Source organism: Embiotoca jacksoni, unplaced genomic scaffold (genome assembly GCF_022577435.1).
Source record: "Embiotoca jacksoni isolate LCO1_2020_lvr unplaced genomic scaffold, fEmbJac1.0.p SCAF_5, whole genome shotgun sequence".
Taxonomy (NCBI): domain Eukaryota; kingdom Metazoa; phylum Chordata; class Actinopteri; family Embiotocidae; genus Embiotoca; species Embiotoca jacksoni.
Window position 1 is genome coordinate 17,863,060 of NW_027185403.1, and position 19,352 is coordinate 17,882,411.

The window sequence follows — 19,352 nt, forward strand, 5'->3', positions numbered from 1 at the left end:
TGTTTTACTCCCCTCACAATATTTTTGTATTTCCGTTTTTGAAATCCCATTCGCTACGGTAAACGACATCGACTCCTGTTAGTGACATACTCGCTGAATGTGATTGGTCTTCATGGTTCTTTTTGGCCTTTGCAATGACTTAGACAGTTTTATGCCAGGGATCGTCTCCCCAAGTTATTATTGTATTTATTTCATGGTGAATGTGTTTGATCTGTTATTTTATTTGTGTCTCTAAGTTTGAAAATATAAGTGAGACTAAGATAGATAGATAGATAGATAGATAGATAGATAGATAGATAGATAGATAGATAGATAGATAGATAGATAGATAGATAGATAGATATTTTATTAATCCCTCAGAGGAAAATTTTTATGTTACAGCAGCATAAAAAAAACACTTGAATTGTCACAGTGAATGATTAGAGATCATTAGGCGTGAAAAATGATTTATTGAGTTAATGACAGTTTGACCTTTAAACTTTTTGGCGATTAGACTGCGACAATGATTGGCCACATCACAGAGCGATGTCCCAAATTTAAGTAAAGATTCCCAGGAAAACCAGACGGATCAGGTGCTGATGAGGAGGAGGTGAGTTGAGCATCAGGAGGTCTGATAGGCAGAGTGGCAGAATTCCGATGATATTTACAGAACTGGGATGAAAAACTGATTGGCTCAAAAGCGCAGACAGAAATATCATCGGGCAAATATGGGGATGATAGAATTATGAATGAGTGATTTGACAGCATTTTTGACGGAGAAGATAGCACGGCAAGATTAATTCATCGAAGAAGTAAACCATGACACGAGGTTACTGATGATTATGTATAAACTTCATTTAAAGTCGCATCATAAACTTTGACACGTTCGTTTTCACTTTCTAACTCCACACAGAGCAACTGCTAATAAATGGAAGCACAACATGATCACAGATTAGGAAGTGCATCACTGTAACTAACAATCTTGTCATGTCTATATATTGTATAAAGCTGTTTGTGCAAATAACAATCACTCAGAGAACCTGTCACAGTTTTGCATGTGATAAAATGAGAATGAAAAACAAGAGCGAAGTGTAGGATAAATCTGGCTTGAATGTGGTCAGAGGACCAGTAAAATGTCTGTCACTGTAAACATGATAACCTCCTCATCGATTGCACCGTCCATAAATATCTCACTGGAAACAGACAGTTCACCGATGGGAGGAGAGGTCAGCTTTCCCTACGAGTGTAAACCAGCCAGGGTTGTCATTGTTGTGTTAATTGAAATTTACTGTCACAGTGGCGATCAGATAGTCAGCTGTAACATCACTTTAGACAATGACTGTTTGAGAAGTCCACCTCACCTGGTCCACAGGGTCACTCCAGTTCGCACACAAAGGTCAGTGAGGTCCTTTGCTATAAAAGCACAGCTTGTCCTTTGCTGTCAGAGCAATGCTGGATCTCATGTCCAGAAATATAGAGAAACTCTGGCAGCCTGTATCCGACAATCAGACAGAAAACGAGTCTCAAAACGTCACCTCAAACTGGTAACAGCCAGTATTCATACCTTACAGCTCCTCTGCAGATTCTTAAAGCTGCACATATCTGTAATTTGAGAGAAAAACCAAACCACATGCCTGCGTGTAAGTGATTACAGTGATGAATGGTCTGACAATTATCAACTCATTCTGCAGTTTCAGAATCTTTATAGAAAGCCAGAATATTTTTTTGTGTCTTTTCATTGCTTGTTTTGAGTTCTATGGACTAACCACAGCCATAGGTGTTGTTAGCTTCGTTTCTTTGAAAAGAGGCAAGCGAGCTCAGGAACAGACTGTACCTGTTCAGCACTGAACCGCAGACAAAGGAAGCCACTAGGTGGATATAGAGGAGCGTTATTTTGATTTTTAATTTTTTTTATTTTATACACTTTATTAATCCCCGAGGGGAAATTTCTTCACTACAGCAGGGGGGCTCTCAGGGGGGAGATGCTGCAGCAGGCTGCCACTAGCGCGGCGCCAGGTAACCTGACCTGAGGTGCATGTTTTTGGATGATGGGAGGAAGCCGGAGAACCCGGAGAGAACCCACGCAAGCACAGGGAGAACATGCAAACTCCGCACAGAAAGGCCCAAGACCGGATTCGAACCCGGAACCTTTTTTGCTGTGAGGTGACAGTGCTAACCTATTATGCTGTAAGAGAGACAGATATTTTGCTCAGGAGTTAGTGCAGTGTTTTGGAATTCATTCATCAGAAACTGAACACGTCAGCCAACTTTTTATGGTGATTTCATGGCAGTGCTGTATTTACAGGGTTTTTTCAACGTGGCCCAATGAAGTCAGGTAAAGCAGGTTTAAAAATGTTTCTCCCATAAAGCAGGTGTAAGTACTTCCAGAATATAAACTGAGCTGTTTACACTTTTCTGCTCTGCTGTTGAGAGATCAACTTTATCAAATTACAGTACATCAAGTCACATCAGTAAATAAAAATGTCTATGTTGTCTTCATGAAAGCTTCTCGTGATATTCATCACTGCTTTGGGTATAAAGGCTTAATGCTTTGAATTTCATCAGACATGGATTAGCGATAACTTAATTTCAACACAGATGGGCACTGTGATTACTTTTGATGTCAACTCAACCATGATTATTAGCTCCTTTAGTTTATAAAATTCTCATGTGAAACTTTCTGTGATTTCTGACTGACATTAGTACACCAAGTCGACATCAATACCCCTCCTCACCTCTTTGCTTCTGATTCCTGCCAAGTTTGTTAGTTATATAACCTGGAAATGAGAAGGTCAGCACCCAGCAATCATCACCATGGTTACTTGGCACGGACACACACACACACACACACACACACACACACACACACACACACACACACACACACACACCGTACATCTTGGCTGGTCCACTTTGGAGCCACGTGTGTGTGTGTGATAGTGTGTGTATCAGAAGTAGGGCAGCAGCAGCGTTACCTAACTCACCCAGAAAAGACATCTGGGGAGTTTAAGCAGCCCTCTCACTGATTACAGCTTCCTGCGCGCAAACGCACTTCAACCATCAATCAGACACATGCAAACATTGGCTCATGATCTACAGCTATTTACGCAAAGGCATACAGTGCATCCGGAAAGTATTCACAGCGCTTCACTTTTTCCACATTTTGTTATATTAAAGCCTTATTCCAAAATGGATTAAATTCATTTTTTCCCTCAAAATTCTACACAATACCCAATAATGACAACGTGAAATACAAATTTTTGAAATTTTTTCAAATCTATTAAAAATCAAAAATGAAAAAAAAAAAAAAAATCACATGTACATAAGTATTCACAGCCTTTGCCATGACACTTAAAATTGATCTCAGGTGCATCCTGTTTCCACTGATCATCCTTGAGATGTTTCTACAACTTGATTGGAGTCCACCTGGTAAATTCAGTTGATTGGACATGATTTGGAAAGACACACACCGACTATATAAGGTCCCATAGTTGACAGTGCATGTCAGAGCACAAACCAAGCCATGAAGTCCAAGGAATTGTCTGTAGACCTCTGAGACAGGATTGTATCGAGGCACAGATCTGGGGAACGGTACAGAAACATGTCTGCAGCATTGAAGGTCCCAATGAGCACAGTGGCCTCCATCATCCGTAAATGGAAGAAGTTTGGAACCACCAGGACTCTTCCTAGAGTCGGCCGCCCAGCCAAACTGAGCGATCGGGGGAGAAGGGCCTTAGTCAGGGAGGTGACCAAGAACCCGATGGTCACTCTGACAGAGCTCCAGCGTTGCTCTGTGAAGAGAGGAGAACCTTCCAGAAGGACAACCATCTCTGCAGCACTCCACCAAACAGGCCTGTATGGTAGAGTGACGAGACGGAAGCCACTCCTCAGTAAAAGGCTCATGACAGCCCACCTGGAGTTTACCAAAAGGCACCTGAAGGACTGTCAGACCATGAGAAACTAAATTCTCTGGTCTGATGAAACAAAGATTGAACTCTTTGGCCTGAATGCCAAGCGTCATGTCTGGAGGAAACCAGGCACCGCTCATCACCTGGCCAATACCATCTCTACAGTGAAGCATGGTGGTGGCAGCATCATGCTGTGGGGATGTTTTTCAGCGGCAGGAACTGGGAGACTAGTCAGGATGGAGGGAAAGATGAATGCAGCGATGTACAGAGACATCCTTGATGAAAACCTTCTCCAGAGCGCTCTGGACCTCAGACTGGGGCGAAGGTTCATCTTCCAACAGGACAACGACCCGAAGCACACAGCCAAGATAACAAAGGAGTAGCTTCGGGACAACTCTGTGAATGTCTTTGAGAGGCTCAGGCAGAGCCCAGACTTGAACCTGATTGAACATCTCTGGAGAGATCTGAAAATGGCTGTGCACCGACGCTCCCCATCCAACCTGATGGAGCTTGAGAGGTCCTGCAAAGAAGAATGGTAGAAACTGCCCAAAAATAGGAGCCAAGCTTGTAGCATCGTACTCAAAAAGACTTGAGGCTGTAATTTCTGCCAAAGGTGCTTCAACAAAGTATTGAGCAAAGGCTGTGAATACTTATGTACGTGTTATAGTTGCGTTCTTTATTTTTAATAGATTTGCAAAAATTTTAAACAAACTATTTTCACTTTGTCATTATGGGATATTGCGTGTAGAACTTTGAGGAAAAAAAATGAATTTAATCCATTTTGGAATAAAACTGTAACATAATGTGTAAAAAGTGAAGCGCTGTGAATACTTTCCGGATGCACTGTACGTGCACATACACCCCCCCCCCCCCCCCCACACACACACAGCAGACACATGAGCACATGCCAAGACTGTACAGTGACTGTAGACAAGTTTTAATGTCACATCATTTATTACTTTTACAGTTAATTCACCAAAGTATCATGAGACACAACGATGTAAAATCTGTTCAGTGACACTGATCAAAAGTAAAAGAATAAATATCATATGAATGTTTTAGTGGATTTAGATTAATCAATTTTTAGCATAAAGCTCGAGATATTGTCATTAGACCTGAGAACCTGAAGATCCTTTGAATCAATTCTCAAAACACGTTTTTAAAAAGCCTTTAATAATGATAGCACACTGTCTTATTTCTAACATGTTTCTTACCTGGTTTATTTTTACTGCTGTTCAGGCTAAAGCTTGTATAGATAATAGATGGATGGATGTCTTTTGGATGGATTTTTGCTTTGCATTATTTTCATGGTCTGATTTTATTTGCTTCCGTCTTTAAACGCTTTAGTCTTGGCTCTTCTATGTAAGGCACTTTGTAACTGTTTTAAAAAAGTGCTGTATAAATAAAGTTTATTTTTATAATTAGCCTTTTAGATACTTAACTTGAATGCAGCTTGATTGCACTTCAGTTTTTTCAGTCCATCCTGCAATAAATTTGCCCACAGTGGGTTCATTGTTTGACTAGAATTAATTATTTCACCAATTTCCTCACTGTAATGGGGATGGGCAATTACTTGGATAATGTATCCAAGCTACATAATAATGTACAACTATTTTCACACCAAAGAATATATTTTACTTCATCAGATGCCCACAAGAAACAATCTAAAAGCCTGAAATGTTAGGAATGATAATTTATTGCAGAAACAAAGTTAAATATTTCTTATTGGTTGGCCTACCAGTTGCCCATTTTTTTTAAAAATCTATTTATTGTCAAATTACTGGAGCCAGAAAATAAAGTATCCTCCAAATGTCAGTTTTAAATCATACAAAGTAAATTGATCCAAAGTTTCTAAAATGCCAAAATTCCTGTAAAAATACAGACGTGATCTCAGCTGAACCACAGTGTTGGCTGCAGAACAGGAACTGCTGGAGACAAACATGAAGGAACAATAAAAATGATTTACTTGGTGAAGTAAAACATAAAACACATGTATGCTGATGTTTACCTCGGAGTGATTTACTGCACATTAAAAGGTGTTTTGACTTTTAAACTCAAAGAGCTGGACTTTGTTGTTTCATGTACCAGAATTCCATTTCAATTCAACTACACTGCTAATATTGTGCATGAACAAAAAACAAATTTAGAAAATAAACACAGAAAAAAAGTGGTCATTTGTTTTTTACTGCACATTTTATGTACAAGACAAATTCTCAAAAGGCAATACAAAATAAAACAAAAAGTACAAGATGGTTATTGTAAGACAGATTATTAATTGATACAAAGAAAACGTTCAGCTGTGACATTTTCTCTCCTTCAGTGATGCTTTGCATCCTGCAGGAAACCAAACTCCGAGTGACTCAATAGCTCTCTTATGATTTAGGTTTATTTGTCATGATCCACAACACTCTGCAACATTATGATGCATTGAAAACGTATTAAAAACAGATGAAAGTCAATGTGACGATAGTTTAAACTGATTCCTGAATTCACTTACTGGAGAGATCAGACTTTTTGTAGGACGATTATGGATTATCTGTAGATGTGTATTCAAAATATCCAAAAATAATTCAAAAATATCAAAAGAGAAAATTAAAAATATACTTTACATTGACAGCCAGAAACACATGGGACACACAGCACACGCTAACACGACAAACACCGTTACTTTAGCGTCTGTGGATCACGTTAAGAAGAAATGTGCTTCTCTAAAGCACCTGATACATTAACTGGAGTTACAGGACAAGTGGATCAGATATTTTGCTGAAACTCCAGACCAGCAGCTGCAGTTAAATTGGATGTTAACCCATTTTACAGAGAAGATTTTCACATTCCTCAAAATCTGAGCATGTATGGCAGAAATATACTGGATCATCATATTCATTCATTATTATGATGGAACAAATGAATTGCTAATCCCAAAATGTATTCTGTCTCTTGATCCTCATTCAATTTATGTCAATAAAATATTGTCTCTATAAAACACTGTCTCCTTTCCTGAAATGTTTGGTGATATGAAATGGATCAGAGTTAGATAAAAGTTCATACCCACTGCTGTGAGACTACATGTATGTTCTCTCATTCAGGCACCCCATAAGACTATGAGGTCTAAGACCGGTGAAAAAATATGGATCCCCTTCAGGTAGGACGCATTATCTTTTAGGGTCCTACGCTGTCACTTAGAAAAACACTTAATACAACTGTACAAGATGAGGACGTAAAGAAAGGAGTTAAACAGAACCTGTCTTTAGCTGTTCGATTGGCGGTTTTACACCAATCAGAAGCCTGAAGGCAGGAGAGTAAGAATGTTGTGTGCAAATGTATCCTGGTCCATCCAGACCCTTTAGATCTGACCCACCTGGGCTCATTTTGTGCCAACTTGTACCAGACCTTACGTAAACCTGGCCGGTCACTGGACTATCTGGGGCATCTCGCTCCAGGCTTTGGCCTTCTTCTTGGCCAGCGCCATCCAGGGGGGCTCGTCCTGGGGCAGGGCTGCGGGAGGCAGGCCTCGCTGGGAGGACGCGGTCTGACCAGAGGGTCCTGGAGCTCGTGAAGCTGGCTTCTCCAGGCTGGGTCTTGATGAGAAGGGAGGGGAGGTGATGGGGGGTGACTTGGATGAAATGGCAGGTTTGGAGAGAGCTGGTGTTAGGCTTGTGCAAGAAGGAGATTTTTGGGGAACAGCCGGGACCGGAGTGGGGTGTGACAGGGATCTTTGGGGCGGGTTCGGTTGTGATGGATGTTTTGCTGCAGCAGCGGGGAGCTGGGGTTTGGGAGAAACAGGGCAGGGGAGCAGCTGGGATTTTGAAGGCTGAGGTGGCACTGGAGTTGGAGGAGAGAGAGCCTTCGTAGCCTCCTTTTCTGGAGATGTTGACAGTTTATTGATCTCTGGCTGACTCACTGGAAGAAAAAAAAAAAAATAAAAAAAATAAAACACCCACTCCGAAGTAAACAAAACTAAAGGAGACTTGCATTGAGGAAATGTGACAGATAGTGATTGGCAAGATTTTCGGATGACATAATCATATTTAAAAGGTACAAAGTTAGAAATGAAATGTGAATAAATGGGGGCTTTAAAATCTTTGCATTAGACATTGCAGCACATAATTCATCAACTGTACGTAAATGATATAAATTCAAATAACTATTAAATAATTTTTTTTAAGTTGATGTGGAGACAGTGCTATGTTTAGATAATAAGTAAAGTGGGGCTGAATGGGCATCATGTATGACATACAGTAAATTATAACAGGGTTTTCACTGTATACAGTGGCTGGGTTATAAATACAGTGCATCTGGACAGTATTCACAGCGCTTCACTTTTTACACATTGTTATGTTACAGTTTTATTCCAAAATGGATCAAATTAATTTTTTTCCCTCAAAGTTCTACACACAATATCCCATAACGACAAAGTGAAAATAGTTTGTTTAAAATTTTTGCAAATCTATTAACAATAAAGAACGCAAATATAACGCGTACATAAGTATTCACAGCCTTTGCTCAATACTTTGTTGAAGCACCTTTGGCAGAAATTACAGCCTCTAGTCTTTTTGAGTACGATGCTACAAGCTTGGCTCCTATTCTTGGGCAGTTTCTCCCATTCTTCTTTGCAGGACCTCTCAAGCTCCATCAGGTTGGATGGGGAGCGTCGGTGCACAGCCATTTTCAGATCTCTCCAGAGATGTTCAATCGGGTTCAAGTCTGGGCTCTGCCTGGGCCTCTCAAGGACATTCACAGAGTTGTCCCGAAGCTACTCCTTTGTTATCTTGGCTGTGTGCTTCGGGTCGTTGTCCTGTTGGAAGATGAACCTTCGCCCCAGTCTGAGGTCCAGAGCGCTCTGGAGAAGGTTTTCATCAAGGATGTCTCTGTACATCGCTGCATTCATCTTTCCCTCCATCCTGACTAGTCTCCCAGTTCCTGCCGCTGAAAAACATCCCCACAGCATGATGCTGCCACCACCATGCTTCACTGTAGAGATGGTATTGGCCAGGTGATGAGCGGTGCCTGGTTTCCTCCAAACATGACACTTGACATTCAGGCCAAAGAGTTCAATCTTTGTTTCATCAGACCAGAGAATTTAGTTTCTCATGGTCTGAGAGTCCTTCAGGTGCCTTTTGGAAAACTCCAGGTGGGCTGTCATGTGCCTTTTACTGAGGAGTGGCTTCCGTCTGGCCACTCTCCCATACAGGCCTGCTTGGTGGAGTGCTGCAGAGATGGTTGTCCTTCTGGAAATTTCTCCTCTCTTCACAGAGCAACGTTGGAGCTCTGTCAGAGTGACCATCGGGTTCTTGGTCACCTCCCTGACTAAGGCCCTTCTCCCCCGATCACTCAGTTTGGCCGGGCGGCCGACTCTAGGAAGAGTCCTGGTGGTTCCAAACTTCTTCCATTTACGGATGATGGAGGCCACTGTGCTCATTGGGACCTTCAATGCTGCAGAAATGTTTCTGTACCCTTCCCCAGATCTGTTCCTCGGTACAATCCTGTCTCGGAGGTCTACAGACAATTCTTTGGACTTCACGGCTTGGTTTGTGCTCTAACATGCACTGTCAACTGTGGGACCTTATATAGACAGTGTGTGTCTTTCCAAATCATGTCCAATCAACTGAATTTACCAGGTGGACTCCAATCAAGTTGTAGAAACATCTCAAGGATGATCAGTGGAAACAGGATGCACCTGAGATCAATTTTGAGTATCATGGCAAAGGCTGTGAATACTTATGTACATGTGATCTTTTCATTTTTTATTTTTAATAGATTTGCAAAAATTTCAAAAAAACTTTTTTCATATCATTATGGGGTATTGTGTGTAGAATTTTGAGGATAATTTTTTATTTAATCCATTTTGGAATAAGGCTGTAACAAAACAGAATGTGGAAAAAGTGAAGCACTGTGAATACTTTCCAGATGCACTGTACAATGGATGTCTATGCAGTTGGTTTTGAATATATCACAGCCTTCTGTTAAGATGCTGCAGTAGCTAAGTTTGACCAGATGAGGGCAGCATTGCAACAGTGCAACAGTGAAATTGCATAAAGTCCAGTTGCTGCACACATAGTAGTAACAAAGTGTTTTGAGTACTTGAACCACATCTGAGGTCATTACTGCAGTTCCTGTTTTTAAGCAGATCACATTTAAATTCAAATCACAAGAAGATTTAACAAAATAACGCTGACTAAAACACGGCCATGCTGCAGCTGATGAGTCCTTTGTGACCGAGTTTTGGCCATACAAAATCTTTTGCAGGTTCAAATGGCCACGTGTGTATGTGTGTGTGTGTGTGTGTGTGTGTGTGTGTGTGTGTGTGTGTGTGTGTGTGTGTGAGAGAGAGAGAGTGTGAGAACCTTTGCTGACCTTTGCCATTAGATTCAGTTGTTTTGTTGCTATGCTCCTTGTTTGAAGCTGAGCTGACGTACATCGGCAGTGAAGACTTTCTCTGTTGTTCCTCCTGACAACACAAAGCAGCAGGACAACAGAAAATTATACAGATTATGTGGTAGTGAACTAAACACACATGAAAGCAAGGTAAACAATTCTCCCTTTCACTTCCATCTGAACCATGTATATTCAGCATGCTGGAGAACTATATCTAAACATATGAATGTTATTTGCAGTCTAGCTTTTTCAACTTCATCATCCTGCTGTAAAAAAAAATAAAAAATCCATGTACTGCATTCATACTATTGTATGATGACAGTGACAGAATAGTGATACGGTATATGAGCTTTTCTCCAGTAACACCTCTGTACATTATGACCACCACAGTGATAATTGTCCATTTTTGTCACTCAAACAAAACTTGTTCCTTAGCGACCAGTGCTCACACACACACACACACACACACACACACACACACACACACACACACACACACACACCAGATTACCTTCTTGACAGTGACCTCTTCCAGTGAGTTTTCTTTATAGATCTTCTGTTTCTGTTTGGCCACAGAGATCCAGCTGGGAGAGTCTGATGCAACGGCGACACCGCGGCCTGCAGCTGGGTCTGAGTCGATAACACAGCAGATACACTGTTACAACACGGACTGCATCAGAGCCTCTTCTCTTCTTACTTTACGTCAACAAGTTTAAGACTGCTACACCTGAGTGGATTATTATAGCTTTGCGAAATTAAGAAAAGGGTCGGTATGTGATTTGTGAATGTGAACACACACCTGAGATGCGCTTCAGTTTCCCTCCACCGTCTCCGTGTACTTCTGGTTTCTTCGGGAGGGCAGGCTTGTTGCTGATTGGCTGACATACGGAGGGCTTAATGCTGACTGGCTGTGGTGAGTCAACTTTAAAGTTTGTTGGCTGAGTTGGTGACTCAACTGGAGGCTAAAAAAAAATGATAAAAAAGACATTTTTCAAAACTCTTAAAATTGAATTAAATCATGTTTTTGGCCACTTGGAGGCAGCACAGAGCAGCTATACACACTAAACATGTTGAAGTTGTTGGTGAACAGTTGCCTATTTATCTATCCAGCAGAAAGGGGGCAGCATTAAGTTCAAGCCCAATATTCACTCTTCTTTTAGCTCTGGGTTTATGGTAGTCTTTTAGAGCGTTTTCGTAGAAAGAAGCTGCAACAGAAAACAAAAAAGTTTGATCACTAAAGCGCTCCATGAGCCCCACTTGTCTCACAAAAGTACCAATTTCATCTGCGGATGATATAAGAGTTTTGGTTGCAGCTTCTTTAAATTCCTTAGATGAAGGATTTAATCCTAAATCTCAGTTTTCCTGCATTATGTTTCAAAGATAAGAAACTTGAGTTAATTGTAGAAAGCTTCAAAGCTGAGCATCTGCACTGCTTTTAAAGATTGAAAGGTTAGTTTCAGTCTGGGTTTATCACCTCTGTGTTTTCCTCCTCTGAGCTGAAGCGGAGCAGAACTGACGTCTTCCTGAGCCGAACTCCAAATGGATTGTCGGGCTTTCCCGCCACGATGACGGAGCTCTCTGCAGGTGGGAAGGTGGAAAAGGTTTCTGGTGACTAATTTTGGCTCCAACAGTAAACTCACCTTCACTGATTTAGATTAAGTCACGTAATCTTCATTAACTTCTTCAGAACATTCACGTTCAGCGTCCTTACCTCCTGTGCTTGCAGCAGCCGAGGTCTGAGGTTTAACCGGAGCCGGCGTTGCATTGTTCTGTAGTTTGGCGGTGGTGCTCTCTGTATTCTTCAATCTACTGGGGCTCAACAGCGATTCAACTTTCGGTGAACTCACTGGCTCTGTTTTCACAGATGGATCCATCTTCGCTGGAGCCTCCAGCTCCTCACCTGTAGGTCCTGTCACAGCGGAAGAAGAAGAGATGCAGGGAGGTGGGGAAGGAGGAGGGCTCAGACTTTGTGATCTCTGCCAGGCGGGGGCGGTGGTGAAGCGGACTTTATTCTGATCCGAACTGCAGGGAGGCTGGCTGACCGTTTCCTCCGCAGACTCAGGAGGTGTATCTCCGTGTTCCTGGGTGACCTGTTCTGTTTCTTCCACAGTGGGAACTACATCATGAGAAGGTGACTCTGTGGCACTTTGACTGAGATCTGCAGCAGCTGGAGGCAGCTGAAATAAAGATGGGGCTTTTTCTGAACTGGGAGAGTGCAGATTTATCTGGATGGTGGAAGTGCTGGTTTTACTGGGAGAGATGACTCCACTCTCTTCTGAATGAGTCTCATGTTGTGACTCTGGGAGACACAAAGATGAAGGCCTGGGCGAAACTGTGTCTTGTTCTGTGGCGTCAGCTGGATTCTTTTCCACGCGTTTCATGTCTAAATGTGGCGTTTCCTGCTCCAGGACCTGGTTAGCTGGATCTGCCTCAGACCGGTATGCATCCAAATCTTCTTGATCCGAGTCTTGTTCCACGGAGTTGATGTCTTCGCCCTCCTCCGCTCCCTCCAGCCCCACGTCTCCAGAGCTCTGGTTGAAGCTGCTTTGCCCCTCCTGCAGCATGTCGAGTGCCTGATCACACAGCTCTGCAGGGATTCCACCAACATTTGTGTGTTTTGTGGAGACGCTGTCATTTCCGAGTGCCACAACTTCACCTGGCTCCTGCATCGACGTGGCAATTTGAACTTCATCCCACACATCAGAAAACATCTCTGAAATCTCTTTTGCTTCGCTCTTGTCATCTTCCATTGCTTCCTCTACTCTCCTCACCTCCACTTCCACCTCCCTGTCGTCAGCCTCTTCCCTCTTCTCCTGCCCATCACCATCCCCCTCTGGCACCTTCTCCAGCTCTATCGTCTCCTCCTCTTCCTCACTCTCCTCCTCCTCCTCTTCTTCTTCTTCCTCCCCTCCTGCTTGGCTGATAGTTTGTCTGGTAAGCATATGGTTTTCTTCCTCAGGTTGGATTTCCACTGCCTCCTCTTTCTCTCCTTCCTCTTCATGCTGAAAGACAAATAAGTGAAGGAAAAAGAAGAGAACAAAAGTGAGTTCAATTTCTCACACACACACACACACACACACACACACACACACACACACACACACACACACACACACACACACACACACACACAGAGAAACTTCTTGTATGTGCCAAGTACAAACTAAATTAATGAGAGGTGCAGACAGTCAGGAACAAATATATGTGTATCATATTATATGTGCAAGGGAACCGTTTATTAATAATTCCAGAGATAAACCTGTTGGAGCGTTATAGAAACTTTCAGCTGTTTTGGTTTTCTAGCCTTCTGCCTGCTAATATAAATATTTCTACTTTAACAGTGGGTCAACTGAACATCAGACTTTAACATGGGAGACAGTTGATGTTTTCCTGTTTCTATCACAGTCATTACTGTCTTTTGTCTTGGTCAAGAACAATTGTTGCATTACCTTAACCACAGTTACTACTGAAACCATGACGACCACAGTACCCTAAAATAAAATGCTCAAACATGTGTCACAGGATCTTAATGGATAATTGCTGCTCAGCAACGTCCTCTGTTGCACCACACAGTTCAGATACACCGCTAATGAAATATGTTCTCACTATTCACATTCCTTCTACTGTCTTTAATTTTAGTCATGGACCACTTTTGCATTTGTTACTTGACAAACCATCCCGTCTTTATTTCTGCCTCTGTGCAATGACAGCACTCACATCTGTGGGGATATTTTTTACTGACACTGACAGTTATTTTTGTCTGCCGATTTCTGACAGCAGGACTTTCATCTCTGTGGTGTGAAATTCTTCAGTTGTTCTGAGCGGAGCAGGTTGCCTAATATAGAGACCCTTTGGTGCTTCACATTAAACAGTAAGAGAAGTTTAAAGTTGTGTGAGGCCTCGTGTTTTGTAGAAAATCAGTTCAAAAGGTTACAAATACACAGTTCTAACAAATAATCAAAAATACATACTTCTTGTTGAGTGAATCGCTCCACAACTAGATCTTCCTCTTCCTCTTCTTCTTCAACAGCAACCTCTTCTTCTTGCCAGGAAGGAGTGACAACCTCCTCCTCTTCCTCTGTGGTGTCATCGGACAGGACGGAGCACAAGGTAGCAGCCTGATAACTGACAGGCTCATCTACCTCTTCCTCCTCTTTCTTCCCCTGCTCATCTTCTACTGCCAACTCTTCTTTCTCCATTTCCTCCGCTTCCTCCTTCATCTCCAGGGCAACACGCTCAGTCTCCATGTCCAGCGAGCAAGACGCGAGGGGAGTTTTCAAGGAGCTTAGTACCTCCTGTAAGAAGGAGCTCTCCTCCTCTATGCTCTCATGGACTCCATCTTCTTCTGCTGAAATCGAGTCACTTTCATCCTTGTTGTCCTCTGGAACGTCCAGCAGGAACTCCCTCGGGCCAGTAGGGGGCTCTGGCGTGGCTCTGGAAGCAGAAATGAAGAGGTAAGATGGATAGAAGGAGAAAAACAAAACAAATCAGAGAGCTAGGAGGAGAAAATCAGGAGGAAATGATATGTCGCACCTGGGACTGTCCAGACAGGAGGGGGTTGAGCTGGGTTTGGAGGAGAGCGGCGGCCGGGCGTCCGAGGCTTCCTCCTCTGAGAGACTCAGCTCAGGAGGGCAGGAAGTGTCCAGGCCGTGAGAAACATCCTGTTCTGCTTCCGACTCATCCTCTTCCCTCTCCTCCTCTTCCTCTTCCCTCTCCTCCTCTTCTCTCAACAGGGATCGTCTCGAATACTGGGGTTGCTCTTTCTCCTCCAAATCCTCCTCCTCTTCCTCTTCCTCTTCTTCCCCTTCTTCCTCCTCTTCCCCTTCTTCCATCTTCACTTTTGGTTTCAGCTGACCGTCATTTAGATCTGAATTACAGACATAAACAAAGGTCTCATGTATTAATCTGATATGACACAAAGGGAGCAAGTCTATGGACGTATCTGGCAGCCAACGTAAAAATCGGCATGGCGTGTGACAAAATTAATGTAAAAAAATTACAATTTTCTTATTCAAAAATGAAGAATTTTTCAAAGTCAAAATAAAAATAATGATTGAAGTCTTAAACATGTTAGACTCTATTAAATGGGACATGAATTCTTCTGTTTCAAACTAGTGGATATTCTTCGGTATTCAAATACAAAACGTTTGGATTGGACTTTTAATTGTATATTCACAGGATTCTCCCAGACACAAAAATTATGAAGAAATTGAATCATTATAAAATTGAGACATAGTTTAATTACTGAAATTACACTTTCAAGTTTGGGTTGCAAACTGAAAATTTAAATTCCTCTGTCATTATAGGTCAGATGTAAAATGAAAATGATATGCATTGTTTATGATAGATTTGCAATTTGTATGTATTTTCAAATTATCTTTAATTATTTTAAAAATAACAAAAGTTTATTTTAGTTTTATTATGCCTTATGCACACTTAAATATAATTTACAATTTCACTTTGATTAAATGCTCTCATTTAAATATTGCCACTCAAAGACTTCCATACATTTAGACTCACTAAAAGATGCAACTGAGCTGAGCAGAAAAAAAGCGCTCTGACCTTCTGGTTCTTGTTGCTCCTTCAGAGCGTCCGTTTCTGCTTCTGGTGTGTAGGTTGTCAGCACCTCCTTCGTGAAAGAGTCTCCCTCTGTTTTCCCCTCCAGCCGCTGCACAGACACAAGACATTTGTGATGACATCAATATCCTCAGTTACCATTTACGTGGGCACGGTGACGCTGTGGTAAGACAGTCCTTTAACCAGAAGATGCAGATTAAAGCCAGAACATGGGCAAGTACAGAACCACAGTGCAGTGGGACAGGAGAGTTGTTTTATATCTGATGACCTTTGACATCATAACCAGAACTGAAACATTACATTTGATGCAAATGATGTTTGTGGAGGAACTGAACCACTGCCGGAACAACACTTATTTTAGCAACAGCTGCAATGAATCTGAGAAAAGAACATTTGCAGAAGATTAAAAGATAAATCCTCTTTTACAAAACTTAGGTCTTTGTTTTGTAGTGTTGACCATTATATCTATTGCCAGTAATAATAATAATAATAACAACACTAATAATAATATTAATAATAATCCACTCACCAAGTTCATTACTAATATGTAAGAATAATCAACTTTGTTAAGAAGACGTTAAATGTCAGAATAGGAAACCTGCAGTCAGCAGTCATGACCATCATGCAAGTTTGAAAAACTTGGAGGAGGAGAAGTAAAGAGTAAAATATCCCCAAACTGTTTGCTGTCAGCAGATTTCTTTGTCAACTTGACCAACTGTATTTGTAATTATTACAACATTTGGGTTGCTCTCACTTTCACCGTTAAATAAAGGTGTTAAGGTCATCCAGATAAACTGCTGGCTTTTTCAATGTAGACTTTGGATTTAAACATGCCTTTGACTAAATATTTTAGTCGACATGCTCCTCCTCTTCCACTATCTGCGTGTTACCAATTTTAAAAATCCCAGTTGCTACAGGAAACAACGAGAGCAGCCTCAGAGCTAGCTGAAAATGGCAAGTTTTGATGAAGATTTGATCATACAGTACGGCAAGCCTGCTTCTTTTTTGTATTGTTGTTGTTTTTTTGGTCTTTTGTGGGGATCGAATACCACGGCTCGCCTCCCTGCATGCAAATCTTCAACCAAAGCAAGTTTCTCCTGACACCATTTTGCACGGGCACTATTACTGCGTACTGGGGTAGTGCCGCCCAAGACAAATGAGATTCATTTAAAGATGCAAACCAGGCAGAACTGTTTTTCCCCCCCTATAGCAGAATGATTTGCAGGCAGGCCATTCTCAAACACCGTCACAGGATGGTGGCGACAGGTCTGACTAAGCGAGACTACACAGTATGTGTTTTATAAGAGACTTTTTACAGCTCAGCATTTACTTTGCTGAGTCTAGTTTTATAAACAACAAAAACAAGATCCAAAACTGTGAAAGTATGACCCAAGTTGTAGTAAAGATAGTTTAAGGCACACGCAATGAGAGTATTAGTGTGTGTGCTCATGCTGGTGTTTTTGCACGTGTCTTACGCTGGCAGGCTTCCTCTTGTTGCAGGCTTTGTGTCTCAGGCCCAGTTTGTGTTTGGCAGCAGAATTATCCAGCACACTGAAAGGACTGGCCGGCTGACTGAAGTCTCCTGGAACCACCAGGGGGCTCACTGCTCTACTGGAGGCTGCACAGGACAGCTGGGAAGAGAAGGAGACACAAACATAAGGTTTCATTAAACGTTTCTCTGATAACTCGTTAACAGGGGAAACACTCCTCAGGCATTTGTGAATACAAGTAAACTAACTCCCTGCAACATTTGGACTCCAAAGAACCAAAACTGAAATCTGGAAAGACCTTTGGGGAAGCCCCACTGGCAAGGATGAGGAAAAGGCACACACATGCCACTGTATCTACAAAGTCTGCCACCAACTGTGTCCCAGTGGATCAGCTCCAGACAGAGCTGGTCACCTCGCAGACTTGACTCTTGTTCCTGTCTTTGAGAAACTCACCCAACTGTTTAAAGGGGAGATGAATAGTGTGTGTGGATTATGACAAAAGGTGGAATTTCACTTCAATCATGAGGGCAGCAGATAAAGAAAGCAGAGGAAACAGACCGGCAGAGAGAGGGAGAGTCCAGCTGTATAAACATTAGCTGTCCTTATCTGCAGGACCAACACTTACTCTGTCACCATTGGAGGAGTTTCCCGCTCTCACATTTGGACTTATTTCAACAGAAAGTGAAAGGTGCGCCGCAAAGTCTGCGAGTTATCCTGAGAAGTTTTGTTGCTTTTCAGTTTGTCAAATATAATTTTCAACCGTGCAGCTGTGTTCAACCGAGTTCTATTTTATTTCTATATTTTTGGGATCATTGGTCATCATTCTTTAAAGAAACCCTCACAGCCTCCTTGTCACCAATGATCCCAAAAAATATGAAAATAAAATAGAACTTGGTTGAACACAGCTGCGGGTCATTTTGACCAGAGGACAACGGGAGGGTTAATGACATATAGGTTTACTGAGTCTGTGTATGCGTGTGTATGCGTGTCTTTCTGTGTGTGTGTGTGTGTGTGTGTGTGTGTGTGTGTGTGTGTGAGGGGTTGGGGGTGTGTGTGTGTGTGTGGAGAGGCGGGTCGAGGCAGACTCTGAATACTATAACTACAAGCAGACATGCTGACTGCCAAAGAAACCATTGGAATGCACTGTGAACACACACACAGTAGGTCAGTGGAATAACATGTACAGGACTGTGGCTGCACAAAAGAGAAAGAAGGTCAGAAAAACAGAGAGAAGGAAAGACAGAAAGAGGCTTACAGAGGAAGAGGGGGTCTAACTGAAGACTACCATTTAAGGTTTGAAGAGCAGCTTGAGGATTGGTTATGACCACACCCACCAATACACACACACACACACACACACACACACACACACACACACACACACACACACACACACACACACACACACACACACACACACACACACACACACAAAGTCCATCTTCAAGCCTCACAACAAAGCACAGATATACATTTGTGTTTTGAAATGAATGTATGAACTGAAAATTAAGAAGTTATTTAAATCCTCAGATGGAAATCTAACATACATCTGATTTAAGAAGGATCCAAAAATCCAACGAATCTATTTATATCCCAAAAGAATAAAAAAGACCAAAAACATCAATACTGACAGACAGCTATATTTAAAGGACTGCTTCTTTCTGATACTTCACTCACAGCCTCCCAAACTGATGTTGACTGAATTAAAAGCTCAATGTAACCTCGGTTAACCTGCAATAACTGATTATTTTAAGCGAAAACACAATGTTAACATATTATCATCCCATACAGGTGAAAGAGTTGTATCTCTGGCCATGTATGAAAGTCCAATATTTAATCTCTTATCTCTATTTTGTTTGCAGCTCTTAACAGCTGATGCTAATGAGATGAAGGTGTCTATGTTTACAGATAATTGCTGGCTGTGTTTTTTTTGTTTTTGGGGCTTTTTTGTTAAAAGCAGCTAAATGATGCTGATGAGAGCGTGAGAGTGAACCGAAACACAGTGATTAGAGACGGTGAAGAG

General features: G+C 41.9%; 1 protein-coding gene across 4 annotated transcripts in view; it reads right to left on the reverse strand.

The window, feature by feature from the left end:
* Positions 1 to 5,567: 5,567 nt before the first annotated feature.
* LOC138211334 (capping protein-inhibiting regulator of actin dynamics) overlaps positions 5,568 to 19,352 on the reverse strand; it is a 53,244-nt gene continuing 39,459 nt past the window's right edge. For all 4 annotated transcript variants that reach the window (XM_069171120.1, XM_069171123.1, XM_069171122.1 and 1 more), the window contains 10 exons: positions 17,315 to 17,470; positions 15,825 to 15,930; positions 14,796 to 15,129; positions 14,234 to 14,696; positions 11,974 to 13,264; positions 11,737 to 11,840; positions 11,062 to 11,224; positions 10,774 to 10,892; positions 10,242 to 10,335; positions 5,568 to 7,787 (listed from right to left, as the gene is read on the reverse strand). In XM_069171120.1, the coding sequence (XP_069027221.1) occupies positions 7,297 to 7,787; positions 10,242 to 10,335; positions 10,774 to 10,892; positions 11,062 to 11,224; positions 11,737 to 11,840; positions 11,974 to 13,264; positions 14,234 to 14,696; positions 14,796 to 15,129; positions 15,825 to 15,930; positions 17,315 to 17,470 (3,321 nt within the window). In that variant the 3' untranslated portion in view covers positions 5,568 to 7,296. The remainder of the gene's footprint in view (positions 7,788 to 10,241; positions 10,336 to 10,773; positions 10,893 to 11,061; positions 11,225 to 11,736; positions 11,841 to 11,973; positions 13,265 to 14,233; positions 14,697 to 14,795; positions 15,130 to 15,824; positions 15,931 to 17,314; positions 17,471 to 19,352) is intronic.